The sequence below is a fragment of the Aquarana catesbeiana genome, linkage group LG10, assembly GCF_042186555.1.
Source record: "Aquarana catesbeiana isolate 2022-GZ linkage group LG10, ASM4218655v1, whole genome shotgun sequence".
Classification (NCBI taxonomy): domain Eukaryota; kingdom Metazoa; phylum Chordata; class Amphibia; order Anura; family Ranidae; genus Aquarana; species Aquarana catesbeiana.
This window is the reverse complement of record NC_133333.1, coordinates 17,070,178-17,087,052: the sequence shown is the minus strand read 5'-3', so window position 1 is coordinate 17,087,052 and position 16,875 is coordinate 17,070,178. Positions and strand designations below refer to the sequence as shown.

Sequence of the window (16,875 nt, the reverse complement as noted above, 5' to 3'; positions counted from 1 at the left end):
ACCCAGACACAGCAGCATAGTCTCCAGCCAGTGTGGGAAGTAGGTGTTCATGCACACTCTCCCGCCAGCAGCACCCACAACCCCTACCATGGATCCTGTCCTGTGGCTTCAGCGGTGAGCATTCCCCTCCATCCACCTCGACCCCCTGTCAATGTGTCAATGACGATCGGCAAATGCAGCCTGCCTTGAATGCGCTCTCTCCCGCTAGCAGCACGCTCCCCCCCCCCTCCTTCCCCCGCCCCAGCAGGGCTTCACTGCCACTGGTGATTGGTGAATGGTGACAGTGGTGAGTCGGTCCAGGTCCGGTTCCCCCTCACCCCTGTCAATGCAGCGCAAGGCTAATCAAGCCTGAATGCTGCAGCTCACTGTGCGCTCTCTCCCACCAGCACCAAGCCCCCCCCCCCCCCCCCCCCCTCCAGCTGCCGGCACCACCAGAGCAGCCAGACAGTAAATGGACATCTTTGCAGATTGCAGGCATTGGTTGCTAGGATCACCGGTGTCCTAGCAACCTGGACGCTTTTGCAGGTAAAAGCATGGGATGTCAACGGTACAACCCCTAAGGCCAGGTTCACATATGTGCGTCCGCATATCGGGTCCGGTGCGTGTCTGTGCGTTGTGATTTCATCACAAAATATATGCATAGTGTATACTACAAAAAAGAAAAAAAAAATGCAGTGGGCCGCTAAAGTGTTCGCGTTTGGCTTGAAGAAAAGGTGGCAACCCTAATGTGCCCAGAATTGGCCTTTAATGATCAAGTCTTGTCCTGTTTTTTTTTATGCGTTGTTGCTTGTCATGACATAATAAAATGCATTTGATGCTGAGCAATTTCTTTTTTTATCATAATGTTTGTGCTGTTGTAGCTGTTCAATTCCCAGGAAAATGATAAGCCATCGCTATTAATTGGTTCTGAATTTCTAACTTTTTAAAAAAAATAAGCCAGCCTATACCATCAGACAATGTAAATTACAATGAGGGTGTGCAAAGTTCCTGGTAGTCAGTCAGGAATTGTCTGTTGACTGATCTGACTGTAGTGACCTGTAATCTGGTTACCATGTTTCCCCAAAAATAAGACAGGGTTTTATATTCATTTTGGCTACAAAAAAGAGGAGAAGACCTCCGGCGGGTCAGCGGCGGCTGTCAATGGGGTATTTTGCCTGATCGTTGCAGGGGGGGGGGACACACTGCACTTTATGCCAGTGGGGACGTTTTACAAAGTGGATCATTTTTTTTTTAATTAACTTTACTAGGGCTCATTTTCCCCAATAATCGCGCTAGGGCTTATTTTTGGGGCAGGGCTTATATTGCACCCCTCCCTGATAATCGCACTAGGTCTTATTTTCAGGGTAGGGCTTATATTGCACCCCTCCCCGATAATCGCACTAGGTCTTATTTTCAGGGTAGGGCTTATATTGCACCCCTCCCTGATAATCGCACTAGGTCTTATTTTCAGGGTAGGGCTTATATTGCACCCCTCCCTGATAATCGCACTAGGTCTTATTTTCAGGGTAGGGCTTATATTGCACCCCTCCCTGATAATCGCACTAGGTCTTATTTTCAGGGTAGGGCTTATATTGCACCCCTCCCTGATAATCGTACTAGGTCTTTTTTTCGGGGTAGGTCTTATTTTCAGTGAAACGCGGTAGCTCCTAGATTGCTGCACTTTTAAAAACTGCAGTCTGCATTGGTTTTCCCAACAGGTCTTCGATTTCTGTTATCAGTAAAGAATTTAATCACAGTTTGTTCAAAGCCATAGAAGTACTCAAACTTTTCATATGCCAAAGTATTGGCACAGCCTGAAAAGGAAACGGCAGTTTCTTCTCCGTCTGTAGAATGAAAAAGAGAAAAAAAAAATCAAATCAAATAATAAATACATACAAACATATAATAATCAATAGTGACTGCCACTTTAGCTGAACCTTTCAGTAAATGTAAGTGTTCATTAATAAATTTATAAAACGAAACAACAAATAGCAACAGTAACATTCAGAAAAGCTCAAATTTGTATTAAAAAAAAAAACATCTCCAATTAAAGTGTCACTAAACCCACATCATTAAAAAACTATCAATAAATGTGTATTGCATGCTGTTCATACTCACTCAGTCACTATGAGATTAGTTTTCTGTATTCTGCATAAAAAAACCTGGTCAATCCTGCTGCTCGCTACCTCCCCCTTCTGTCCATGTCCCCAATGCAGCTAGGGATTTTGCAGAGCAGTGTTGGCAGCTCTGCACATGCTCAGTTTTTTAGTGAGTTTCTATGCTGAGCATTTCCTTTCTATCACATCTGAGCAGCCCATGTGACTATAGAGTCACACATGTGGGCCTATACACTCTGGTAAATGACAGCCCACTCCCTTCCTCCTCCTCCATGCCCACAACCAGCTAAACACAATGGGGACAAGATATTAGATGTTGATTGATGGAGGCTTCACCTCCCTCTTATTCTAAGATACAGGTAAGAGTGGCGTGACACAGCCAGTGACTGGCAGAAATCTGCCCACACCATGTTATTTCCACAAAATAATAAAGATTTTATTTGTATGACAATTAAAAACAGTTTATTATTATTCATTATTTCTTTATTTTTACTCTGTATTCCAAAGGCTGTTTTTTTTGTTTTTTTGTTTTTTTAACATGTGACCAGCAGCAGAGGACTACAAGCTTCTCCTGCTTATGTTTCCCTGCAGACAGGCTGGGAGAGAGCTGGGTGATGTGGCAGCTGTATATTGATTAGGAAAAAGATAATTAGATGGGTTTTTTTTATTAAAATAATTATAGTGCCACCATCCATATACAGAAATAGAAGGGGCAATGTAAATCAAACCGTGTGTGTTTTGTATCACTTTAAGTGACTCTGCCTAGGCTGAGATGGTGCCATCAGTCTGCTGCAGGCAGGAGGAAGAATTTTCTCAGTCTCCTCTCCTCAGTCTGCAACAATGTAGATTTGCAGCAGAGGTTGAAATAGGGGGCTTATGTGTATCAGACAATTGCAAGCACAAGCAAAAATCTAAGCAGTTGCCAGGATTTAAATTATTGAGATTTCTGTGAGAGCTGGAAGTGTCCGATTGGCCGTACACACAAAAAAAAAAAAAAAATCTAAAATATTCCCCTATCTATGCTACTGTATTGTCTGATTGGATGCAGCCAACAATTTTTTACCCAGCTTCATTTTTCAATTGAAGGATGTCGGATGCCCAAAACAGTGCATGGACAGCTTTACACCGACACATTAAGTAGCATGTATGTTCCCATCACAAATTTCACTAAAATCACTCTGCTCATCCCTACCATTAATTAATAACTTCATTACCTTGTTTCCTGCGATATCCTCCGTAACGCACACACAGCGTCTCATCACCTCTACACTTCTGTGTCTGCGTGGAGCTGCATCCATCCGCAGTGTCTTCTACGTAGCAAGATTCACATTCTTTGCCATTATATGGTTCATTTGCATCGCTGGGTACTGAAGGATCAAAAAAGAATGCTTAATCATTTAAAGGCCATCTTCACTCATTGCATACTCTTGGCTCTTATTTGTCTTGGGCATTTCAGGGTTGTCTGTAAATAACATAATCCTGATTCTGCCCTCTGTATGATACATTGTACATAGCATACTCCTGACCTCTGCCCTCTGTATGGTAGACTGTACATAGCATACTCCTGACCTCTGCCCTCTGTATGGTAGACTGTACATAGCATACTCCTGACCTCTGCCCTCTGTATGGTACACTGTACATAGCATACCCCTGACCTCTGCCCTCTGTATGGTACATTGTACATAGCATACTCCTGACCTCTACCCTCTGTATGGTACATTGTACATAGCATACTCCTGACCTCTACCCTCTGTATGGTACATTGTACATAGCATACTTCTGACCTCTGCCCTCTGTATGGTACATTGTACATAGCATACTCCTGACCTCTACCCTCTGTATGGTACATTGTACATAGCATACTTCTGACCTCTGCCCTCTGTATGGTACACTGTACATAGCATACCCCTGACCTCTGCCCTCTGTATGGTAGACTGTGCATAGCATACTCCTGACCTCTGCCCTCTGTATGGTAGACTGTACATAGCATACCCCTGACCTCTGCCCTCTGTATGGTAGACTGTACATAGCATACCCCTGACCTCTGCCCTCTGTATGGTACACTGTACATAGCATACCCCTGACCTCTGCCCTCTGTATGGTAGACTGTGCATAGCATACTCCTGACCTCTGCCCTCTGTATGGTAGACTGTACATAGCATACTCCTGACCTCTGCCCTCTGTATGGTAGACTGTACATAGCATACCCCTGACCTCTGCCCTCTGTATGGTAGACTGTACATAGCATACTCCTGACCTCTACCCTCTGTATGGTACATTGTACATAGCATACTCCTGATCTCTGCCCTCTGTATGGTACACTGTACATAGTATACTCCTGACTAGGGATGAGCTTCGTGTTTGAGTCGAACCCATGTTCGACTCGAACATCGTCTGTTCGATCGTTCGCCGAATTGCGAACAATATGGGCCGTTCGCGGCAAATTCGTGTGGCGCGTCACGGCCCATAATTCACTGCGGCATTGCAGTGCATTGCTGGCTGATGATTGGCCAAGCATGCACTATGACCCGCATGCTTGGCCTATCACAGCGCCGTCGGTAGAGAGAGCTGTAATTGGGCAAAGCCAGGGTGGCTTTGGCCAATTATGGCTCAGGGGGTTTAGAACACGCCCCACACTATATAAGGCCGCCTGCACGCCGGCCCTGTGTAGTGTGTTCCGGCATGCTTAGAGAGAGAGAGAGAGACAGTGTCATTTCATTTAAGTTAGCTAGATTAGGCAGGACAGTCAGTGAGTTAGCTGCACTCACAGTGTATTGTGTATATATATGCATCCCAGGTGTTGCATATACCGTATTTATCGGCGTATAACATGCACTTTTTTCCCCTTAAAATCAGGGGAAAGTCGTGGGTGCGTGTTATTCGCCGATCCCCGCTATCGCTATGTGAATGTCGGCGATCGCCGCCGACATTCACATAGCGAGTAGTTTTAAATATGGCGCCGCGGAGTTCGGAGGGACTCGGCGGTGCTGAACGAGCGCCGCCGAAATCACAGAGCCGAGATACACATAGTCGAGTATATTCGGCTCTTTCCGGCGCCGCTCACAGTCACGCCCAGTCCCGCCATTGGACCTGTGTTATGTCCATCATAGGGCGGGAATGGGCGGGACTGTGAGCGGCGCCGGAAAGAGCCGAGAACCCTCGGCTATGTGTATCTCGGCGGCGTTCGTTCAGTTCTGCCGGCGCCGAGTCCCTCCGAACTCCGCGGCGCCATATTTAAAACTACTAGCATATGTATTGTGGCGACGGCGGCGGCAGGCATGGACACTGGGGACAAGGCTGCACTGAGGACAAGGCTGCACTGGGGACAAGGCTGCACTGACAAGGCTGCACTGGGGACAAGGCTGCACTGGGGCAAAGCTGCACTGACAAGGCTGCACTGACACTAAAAAGGCTGCAATGACACTAACAAGGCTGCAGATGAACACTGATGAAGCTGCATTGATGGGCATTTTAATGTAAGTTTCTTTTCCTTAAACTTCCCTCCTAAAAGTATTTTCCTTAAAATTCTCTCCTAAACTTGGGGTGCGTGTTATACGCCGGCGCATGTTATACGCCGATAAATACGGTGTATATATATATATATATATATATATATATATATATATATATATATATATATATACACACTGTATTCAGTTTAGCTAGATCCGTTCCTATTATCTCCCTACTCACAGGCAGGCTTGTCTTGTTACAGTATTTACAGCTACCTGAAGAAAATTGCTGGTGTTCTTTTGATCCTATTAGTACCCCAGTCAGGCAGCTAGACTATTTACAGTTAGTGTGTAGTGCGTCCTGCTCACAGTGTTCAGTTAAAACTACAAGTTAGTGTAGTGCGTCCTGCTCACAGTGTTCAGCTAAAACTACAAGTTAGTGTAGTGCGTCCTCCTCACAGTGTTCAGCTAAAACTACAAGTTAGTGTAGTGCGTCCTGCTCACAGTGTTCAGCTAAAACTACAAGTTAGTGTAGTGCGACCTCTGCACAGTGTTTAACAGGGGCGTGTAATTACAATTTTTGGTGCAATACTTTGCAGCAGGGCTCGTTTCTGCGTTCCAACTAGAGTGTCTGTGAGGGGTTGCAGTGTTGTGGCACCAGCACCAGTGCCTAAGGCCCAATTTTTCAGCCCCTGTTCAACAGGGGCATGTAATTACAATTCTTGATCCAATATTTCACAGCAGGGCCCTGTGAGGGCTTACAGTGTTGTGGCCACAACAACACCTAAGGCCCCAATTTCTGCAGAGTATATAGAGCAGGCCCCTACTTTCAAACATCTAACTTACAAACGACTCCTACTTGCAAACGGAAGGAGACAACAGGAAGTGAGATGAAATCTACCCCTAGGAAGGGAAATTCTCTCCTGTAAGAGTTAATATGGGAAAAACGTTTCTCCTTTCCACTGATGCTTTATCACCAATCCTTGTTTCACAAAAAAACCCAAATTTTCAAAAAACATTTGTCATTGGGACAAAAAATGAGGTGAAATCTTCTGAAGAGGAGCACAGACAGCAAAACAAATGTCACAGGGGTGATAACCCTTCCCTACGTTTTCCAAAAAGCTTAAAAAAGTTTTTTTGGCTGGAGCTAAACACGTTAAAAATGTACCAGTTCAAAATTACAAACAGATTCTACTTAACAACAAACCTACAGTCCCTGTCTTGTTTGCACCGCCTGTATACTGCTGTTCAGAGTACAGAGCCTGTATACTGCTGTTTCCTTTTTTAATTTGGGTGCGGGGTTCCCCTTAATATCCATACAAGACCCAAAGGGCCTGGTAGTGGACTGGGGGGGTACCCATGCCGTTTGTCTCACTGATTTTCATTCATATTGCCGGGACCCGACATTACATTAAAGCCGCAAGCAGTTTTTAAATGACTTTTTTTCCTTTAAAAATGACATTTGGTGCAGGGACTGTTCTAAACACGGCAAACACGCGTCACTTTACAGGCATACTATAGACACCCCCCAGGTACGATATTTAAAGGAATATTTCACTTTTTTTTTTTTAACTTTAAGCATCATTAAAATCACTGCTCCCGAAAAAAAGGCAGTTTTTAAAAGTTTTTTTTGCATTGATACATGTCCCCTGGGGTAGGACCCGGGTCCCCAAACCCTTTTTAGGACAATACCATGCAAATTAGCCTTTAAAATGAGCACTTTTGATTTTGAACGTTCGAGTCCCATAGACATCAATGGGGTTCTAAAGTTCGTGCAAATTTTCGGTCCGTTCGCAGGTTCTGGTGCGAACCGAACCGGGGGGTGTTCGGCTCATCCCTACTCCTGACCTCTGCCCTCTGTATGGTACAGTTTACATAGCATACTCCTGACCTCTGCCCTCTGTATGGTACACTGTACCAGTGGCGTAGCGTCGGTTGTCAGCACCCGGGGCAAGGCAAGTAATTTCCGCCCCCTAACCTGCGGACTTTTAGCACTCCCTGAGTCCCTTCAAATAGTATTGATCTACCTGATTCCTATACTGACCACTAAACTAACCTACTTGATTTCAACACTGACCAACCTGATTCCTTTACTGACAATTAAACACTACACTGACTACTATACTATACTGTCCACTACACTGAGAACTACACTGACCACTATACTGTCCAATACACTGACCACTATACTGTCTACTACACTACACTGACCACTACACTGCACTGACCACTACACTACACTGACCACTACACTACACTGATCACTACACTGTCCACTATCCTGTCCACTACACTGACCACTATACTGTCCACTACACTACACTGACCACTACGCTACACTGACCACTACACTGTCCACTATACTGTCCACTACAGTGACCATTACACTACACTGACCACTACACCGTCCACTACACTACACTGACGACTACACTACACTGACCACTACACTACACTGTCCACTATACTGTCCACTACACTACACTCTCCACTATACTGTCCACTACACTACACTCTCCACTATACTGTCCACTACACTACACTGTCCCCTATACTGTCCACTACACTACACTGTCCACTATACTGTCCACTACACTACACTGACCATTACACTGTCCACTACACTACACTGACCACTACACTACACTGTCCACTATAATGTCCACTACACTACACTGATCACTGCACTGTCCACTACACTGACCACTATACTGTCCACACCACACTGACCACTATACTGTCCACTACACTACACTGACCACTATACTACACTGACCACTATACTACACTGACCACTATACTGTCCATTACACTATACTGACCACTACACTAACCACTATACTGTCCACTACACTATACTGTCCACTATACTGACCACTACACTACACTGTCCACTATACTGACCACTACACTGTCCACTATACTGACCACTACACTGACCGCTATACTACACTGACCACTACACTGACTACAATACTATACTGTCCACTATACTACACTGACCAATATACTGTCCACTACACTACACTGACCAATATACTGCCAACTACACTACACTGACCACTATACTGTCCACTACACTACACTGACCACTATACTACACCGTCCACTATACTATACTGTCCACTACACTACACTGACCACTACACTACACTGACCACTATACTGTCCACTACACTACACTGACCACTATACAACACCGTCCACTATACTATACTGTCCACTACACTACACTGTCCACTACACTACACTGACCACTATACTACACTGTCCACTACACTACACTGTCCACTACACTACACTGACCACTATACTATACTGTCCACTACACTACACTGTCCACTATACTATACTGTCCACTACACTGACCACTATACTACACTGTCCACTATACTACACTGTCCACTACACTACACTGTCCACTATACTATACTGTCCACTACACTGACCACTATACTACACTGTACACTATACTACACTGACCACTACACTGTCCACTATACTACACTGTCCACTACACTACACTGACCACTATACTGCACTATCCACTACACTACACTGTCCACTATACTACACTGTACACTATACTACACTGACCACTACACTACACTGTCCACTATACTACACTGTCCACTACACTACACTGACCACTATACTACACTGTCCACTACACTACACTGTCCACTACACTACACTGACCACTATACTATACTGTCCACTACACTGACCACTATACTACACTGTCCACTATACTACACTGTCCACTACACTACACTGTCCACTATACTACACTGTCCACTACACTACACTGACCACTATACTACACTGTCCACTACACTACACTGACCACTATACTACACTGTACATAGCATACCCCTGACATCTGCCCTCTGTATGTTATACTGTACATAGCATACCCCTGACATCTGCCCTCTGTATGGTACACTGTACATTGCATACTCCTGACCTCTGCCCTCTGTATGGTACACTGTACATAGCATACTCCTGACCTCTGCCCTCTGTAGTTTACACTGTACATAGCATACTCCTGACCTCTGCCCTCTGTATGGTACACTGTACATAGCATACTCCTAACCTCTGCCCTCTGTATGGTACACTGTACATAGCATACCCTGACCTCTGCACTCTGTATGGTAAATTTTACATAGAATGTTCCTGCTCTCTGCCCTCTGTATGGTAGACTGTACATAGCATACACTTGACCTCTGACCTCTGTACAGTGGACTGTACATAGCATACTCCTGACCTCTGCTCTCTGTATGGTACATTGTACATAGCATACTCATGACCTCTGCACCCTGTTTGGTAGACTGTACATAGCATACTCCTGACCTCTGCCCTCTGTATGGTAGACTGTACATAGCATACTCCTGACCTCAGTATGGTAGACTGTACATAGCATATTCCTGACCTCTGACCCCTCTGTATAGTAGACTGTACATAGCATACTCCTGAACTCTGACCTCTGTATGGTAGACTGTACATAGCATACTCCTGAACTCTGACCTCTGTATAGTAGACTGTACATAGCATACCCCTGACCTCTGTATGATAGACTGTACATAGCATACTCCTGATCTCTGTACGGTAGACTGTACATAGCATACTCCGGACCTCTGCGTCCTATTTGGTAGACTGCAAATAGTATACTCCTTACCTCTGCACACTGGTAGACTGCACATAACATACCCCTGACCTCTCCTCTCTGTACATTAGTCTGTACATAACATACTCTTGACCTCTGCACTCTGTTTAGTAGTCTGTACACAACATACTCCTGACTCCTGCACTCTGTATATTAGACTTACTTAAACAGTACACTGGACCAATGAAAGTATGCAATACAGATCATTCCTGGAGTTCAGCTTTAAAGTGATTGTAAACAATCACCTTGTAAAGCAACCCATTCAGTCTAAATTAGAAATGAAAGGCAGGGGAAGCAGCAGAATACTGGGCTTTCCAGGGAATGGCTGTGCAGCGGGGGCGTGGTCAGGACAAGTCTGATCATTGGAGGAGAGCACACTGAGTTCCCAGCATAGCTAGAGAACTGACCACATTGTGCTCTCCTATTTAGTGTAGTCAGTTTTACCTAGGAAAGCAGAGGGAATGGGAGGAACACCAGGGATTTCATATAAAGGAAACAATACAAGGAGAACAGGAGACTTTCTCATAAAAGTATATGGTACACATATAAGGAATATAAAGTGTTGGGGTAATAAACACTTTAAGTGTTAGGTATAGGAGTTTAGGCAAAGTTTAGGGTTCAGGGTTAGGTTGAGGTTAAACGTCAACCAAAACAAATCAAAGATGGAGTGATGGGCACATCAAAATCTAGGTGGCCCTGACCTTTTATTGGTTCTGCTCCAGCTCACATTACTTACTATAATAATCCAGGTCGCACATCTCCCCATCGCAGCACGTGATGTAGGACTGTAGATAGGTACCATTCATGGAAATGCACAACCAGGAATTGCATTCTATGGGAAACCGGCAGCCTTTGTAAAAAAAATTTGTCCTTTCCAACCCTGGAGTAATGAGACAAGGGACTTCTGTTAATGCCATGACAGTTTTTGTAACTGCTGACTTTTAATTTTCACTGAAGAGACTGGAGCTCCCCTACCTGACCAGAGCACTTTTTGCGATTCGGCACTGCGTCGCTTTAACTGACAATTGCGCAGTCGTGCGACGTTGCACTTGAACAAAATTGACGTCCTTTTTTTCCCCACAAATACAGCTTTCTTCTGGTGGTATTTGATCACCTCTGCAGTTTTTAATTTTTGCGCGATAAACAAAAAAAGAGCGACGATTTTGAAAAAAAACGCATTATTTTTTACTTTTTGCTATAATAAATATCCCCCAAAAATATATTAAAAAAATATTTTTTTCCTAAGTTTAGGCCGATATGTATTCTTCTCCATATTTTTAGTAAAAAAAAAATCGCAATAAGAGTATATTGATTGGTTTGCGCAAAAGTTATAGCGTTTACAAAAAAGGTTTGTAACCATGGCATTTTTATTATTCTTCTTTTTTTATTAGTAATGGCGGCGATCTGCGATTTTTATCGGGACTGCGAAATTATGGCAGACACATCGGACATTTTTTTTTTTTCTTTTCTTCAATTTTATACAAACAAAACACATATACATACACAAAATACAGTCACTCTGAATACACATTTAGCCTTTGATGTTCATTAAGGTTATAATTACTATATCAGTTCGCTTTCAAATTTATACATTTCTCAAAAAAAAAACACATCGGACATTTTTGACTCTATTTTGGGACCATTGTCATGTATACAGCAATCAGTGCTATAAAAATGCATTGATTACTGTGTAAATGACACTGGCAGTGAAGGGGTTAACCACTAGGGGCGATGAAGGGTTAATTGTGTCCTAGGGAGTGATTCTAATGCCCCGTACTCACGATCGGACATTGTTTGGACATTCCGACAACAAAATCCACCGGATTTTTTCCGAAAGATGTTGGCTCAAACTTGTCTTGCATACACACGGTCGCACAAAGTTGCCGGAAAATCCGATCGTTCTGAACGCGGTGACATAAAACACGTACGTTGGGACTATAAACGGGGCAGTAGCCAATAGCTTTCGTCTCTTCATTTATTCTGAGCATGCGTGGCACTTTGTGCGTCGGATTTGTCTACACACGATCGGAACTTAAACGATCGGATTTTGTTGTCGGGAAAATTTTATATCCGGCTCTCAAACTTTGTGTGTCGGAAATTCCGACGGAAAAAGTCCGATGGAGCCCACACACGATCGGAATTTCCGACAACACAATCCGATCGCACTTTTTCCGTCTGAAAATCCGACCGTGTGTACAGGGCATAACTGAGAGGGGGGGATGGGCTATTAGTCACATGACAGCGATCGCTGCTCTCGATGACAGAGAGTAGTGATCTCTGTCATGACACAAGGCAAAACGGGGAAATGCCTTGTTTACCTAGGCACTTCCCCGTTCTGAGGCTCCATGACACAATTGCCAGGAGACCGGCGGACTTCGAGTCCGCTGGTCCCGCGGGCACGGTCACGCTGAACGCGGCGTGCGGGCGCGCGCATGCTATCCCCGGCTCTTAAAGGGGACGTACATGTACGCCCATTTGCCCACCGCTGCCATTGTGCCGACGTATATCGGCGTACGGCGGTCGGCAACTGGTTAAGCCGTTTTAGAGCCCCGAATTCTGTGGATTAGATGTGTTTATACCCAAAGGGGCAGATAACAAATAGGATCTCTGGCATTTAATTCACCATATAGAGTATCCTCCTTGAAATGACACTGTATACAATGAAATTCACTTTCCATTGGAAAAAAAAAAAATTTAAACAGAGTATATAAAAAAACATAATATACTGGCACTTACCTATCTGAAAAAAGCCAGACGCTGCACCACACCCTTCGCTTTCGCTGCAATCTATGGTCTCTTCAGATGCGCAGAGATGCGAGTATCGATCTAAGCAGCTTTTGCATTTCAGGGCTTCTATTGGGACACAAAGAGGAAGAGATCACTATAAATAATATAGGATGATGGGGATGAACAGAGACAATGAGAAAATCGGAGAGACCGAAATGTGTGCGCGGCTGTGTCTTTACCAGTCACATACACATTAGATCTGATCTGGCCACAAATATTAAATGTTATTTTTCCAGGGGATGAATTAACCCCTTTACTACAGCAATACACATATATATGCGTCACGTGTTGTTCTAGTACAGTTAAACCTTGGATTATGAGTATAATTCGTTCCAGAAACATGCTTGTAATCCAAAGCACTTGTATATCAAAGCAAATTTCCCCAAAGGAATAATGGAAACTCATATGATTCATTCCACAACCATTTATTCATAGGTCCTTTAGTTTATAGTCCATATAAAAAGATTATAGCAATGTGATCGGTTGTGTAACCATAAAATGTCCATCCACAAATGGAATCCTCCAAAAGGGGGATTAGAAGTAAAATCCAGCAGGAGCTCCAGAGCATAAAAGAGAAGAGAGGAGCCTCTAATGCCGCGTACACACGAGCGGACTTTTCGACCGGACTGGTCAGACAGACTTTCTGGCGGACTTTTGACGGACTTTTTAACGAACGGATTTGCCTACACACGATCACATCAAAGTCCGACGGATTCGTACGTGATGACGTACGACCGGACCAAAATAAGGAAGTAGCCAATAGCTGCCCTAGCGTCGGTTTTTGTCCGTCGGACTAGCATACAGACGAGCGGATTTCTGGGTCCGGCGGAGTTACGACGTAAAGATTTGAAGCATGTTCCAAATCTAAAGTACGTCAGACTTTCGACAGAAAAAGTCCGCTGAAGGTCCGATGGAGCCCACACACGGTTGGATTGTCCGCCGGATTCGGTCTGTCGGACCAGTCCGGTCAAAAAGTCCTCCCGTGTGTACACGGCATAAGTGTAACAATATGTTGCTAAATGTTGTACCTTCATTAAATGTAACCATAATGCTTCACTTGGAAGTGCCTCTCTTCTCTTTTATACTCAGTTCTGACATGACGCTACTTGTACCCTGTTTCCCCGAAAATAAGACCTAGCGTGGTTGTCGGTGATGGCTGCAATATAAGCCCTACCCCCCAAATAAGCCCTACCCTGTTTCCCCAAAAAATAAGCCCTACCCTGAAAATAAGACCTACAAGGACTTTAACTAGGGCTTATTTGGGGGTAGGGCTTATATTGCAGCCATCACAGACAATCACACTAGGTCTTATTTTCGGGGAAACAGGGTATATCAAGACATCGCTTGTATATCAAGTCAAAATTTATTAAAAAATGTTGCTTGTCTTGCAAAACGCTCCCAAACCAAGTTAGTCTTAAACCAAGGTTTTACTGTATATGTGAAGAAATGTCATCAGCACACCAAGGAATCGTCGAAAAGGGTCACACGCCTGACGAAGGGGCCCTGCGTGGCTCCGAAACGCTGTTGTATATTTGATCATGTGATCACGGAATAAAGCTTTGGACCCTTTCGAGGAATCCTTGGTGTGCTGCTGACATTTCTTTACTTTGATTATCCACGGTTTCCAGCCTATGGTCATTACAGCACCCAGCATCACCAAACAGGCGGTTTTCTTGAACGTGTGCGTGGGGAACACTGCATTTTGGTTTTGTTCTAGTATATGATACAAGAAAGAAGCTTTTATAAATGCAAACTGGAGGTGCTCAACAACCTGTCTTACAAATTCAAGAAGTAAATATTTATTTGCAAAAAGAAAGATTTTATATATGAAGGAGAAAACATGTACTGAAGGCTGTACCGAAGGTAATGCAAAAGTGTGCATAATCTTTTTTATCAATTTACAAAGGCTGTTCAAATTTCACATGTTGGTATAATAATGCCGCGTACACACAGTCGGACTTTTCGTCTACAAAAGTCCGACAAACTTTCGACGGACTCTCGACGGACTTTCGGCGGACTTTTGGCGGACTTTTGGCGGACTTGCGGCAGACTTTCTAACGAATGGACTTGCCTACATACGATCACACAAAAGTCAGACGGATTCGTACGTGATGACGTACACCAGACTAAAATAAGGAAGTTGATAGCCAGTAGCCAATAGCTGCCCTAGCGTGGGTTTTTGTCCGTCGGACTAGCACACAGACGAGCGGATTTCTAGGTCTGGCGGAGTTACGACGTAAAGATTTGAAGCATGTTTCAAATCTAAAGTCCGTCAGATTTGCGGCTGGAAAAGTCCGCTGAAAGTCCGGGGAAGCCCACACACGATCGGTCAAAATTGCGTTTACTTTTAACATTACATTTTAAAATGAATTGGCTTTCCTAATTTAAATTAATTTGCTAGAAAAAAAATTTCTATCCTTCTCCTTCAAATTTCCTTCTCATTGTGGTCAAAAACAAATGTTGATTTGACCCCCACTAACAATTATAATATCAAACAAATGTTCCTAAAACAAAAATTTTAGAATTAAATTCTATTAGTGCATAACTCTCAATCCTAACATCCTTATGCCCTGTACACACAATCGGACATTGATCGGACATTCTGACAACAAAATCCATCGTATTTTTTCCAACGGATTTTGGGCCAAACTTGTCTTGCATACACACGGCCGCACAAAGCTGTCGGAAAATCCGATCGTTCTGAACGCGGTGACGTAAAACACGTACGTTGGGACTATAAACGGGGCAGTAGCCAATAGCTTTCGTCTCCTAATTTATTCTGAGCATGCGTGGCACTTTGTGCGTCGGGTTTGTGTACACACGATCAGAATTTGAATGATCGGATTTTGTTGACGGAAAATTTCATATCCTGCTCTCAAACTTTGTGTGTTGGAAATTCTGACGGAAAAAGTCCGATGGAGCCCACGCACGATCGGAATTTCCGACTACACAATCCGATCGCGCTCTTTCCATCGGAAAATCCGACCGTGTGTGCAGGGCATTAGCTTCTACATTCTGAACACCTCCTCTATCCTCTTACCCACTTTCTTTGGCAATGTTAAAATGAATTTGGTTTATTAAATATGTTATACAAATAATTAAGAATGTATAACACACACCAGTTTATATCCAAACTTCCAAAAATATATAAAGAGGGATGGAAATATAAATAGACACAATATGGATGGAGAGAATGATAGAAAGACAGCTGAAGAGAAAAAAGAGGGATAAAAAAGACAGAGACAGGAGGGGGCAAGAGAAGAAGAAAAAACTGAGAAGGAAAAATTAGAAAGATAAATAGATAGATAGATAGATAGATAGATAGATAGATAGATAGATAGATAGATAGATAGATAGATAGATAGATAGATAGATAGATAGATAGATAGATAGATAGATAGATAGATAGATAGATAGGACAAATATGCTTACCACTGGTGCATATTATGAACCAGAAGAAGGACACTATTAGAAGCTGCATTGTCGGTCAATAGTCTCAAGTATCCGTCCACCTCTATTTTCTCTCTCTTCTCTCAAGTTATGGTGACTCTCAGCATTCTTATACATGGGAAAGAGAATGGGAGGGACTGTTATCTGTTCCTGCATCACACCATGCTCCTCTTGGCGAGACTTCATATACTTGACTTTAGACACCTTCAGTAAAGAAACATTGTGAGCTAGCTTTGGAGAAAAGAGCGGGTGCTGCCAAAATTACAAGACGTTATTACTGGTCCTGCAATTGGGCTTCTGTTTGTATTATTATTATGAGGAATCCCGCAGGCACTTTTCTTTCCTCTGGTTCTTCTAAATTAACCCAATGTATACTCAAATCTATAAAAAATTGGAGCAAAATGAAGCTAGAGAAATTAGCCAC

General features: G+C 43.5%; 1 protein-coding gene across 1 annotated transcript; it reads right to left on the bottom strand.

The window, feature by feature from the left end:
* Nucleotides 1-412: 412 nt before the first annotated feature.
* LOC141110395 (phospholipase A2 inhibitor NAI-like) lies at nucleotides 413-16,585 on the bottom strand. The gene is made up of 5 exons (XM_073601725.1): nucleotides 16,434-16,585; nucleotides 12,951-13,067; nucleotides 10,951-11,094; nucleotides 3,311-3,463; nucleotides 413-1,823 (listed from the first exon to the last, which is right to left on the bottom strand). Exons 1-5 carry the CDS (start codon nucleotides 16,480-16,482, stop codon nucleotides 1,663-1,665), a joined length of 624 nt encoding a protein of 207 aa, XP_073457826.1. The 5' UTR covers nucleotides 16,483-16,585; the 3' UTR covers nucleotides 413-1,662.
* Nucleotides 16,586-16,875: the final 290 nt, after the last annotated feature.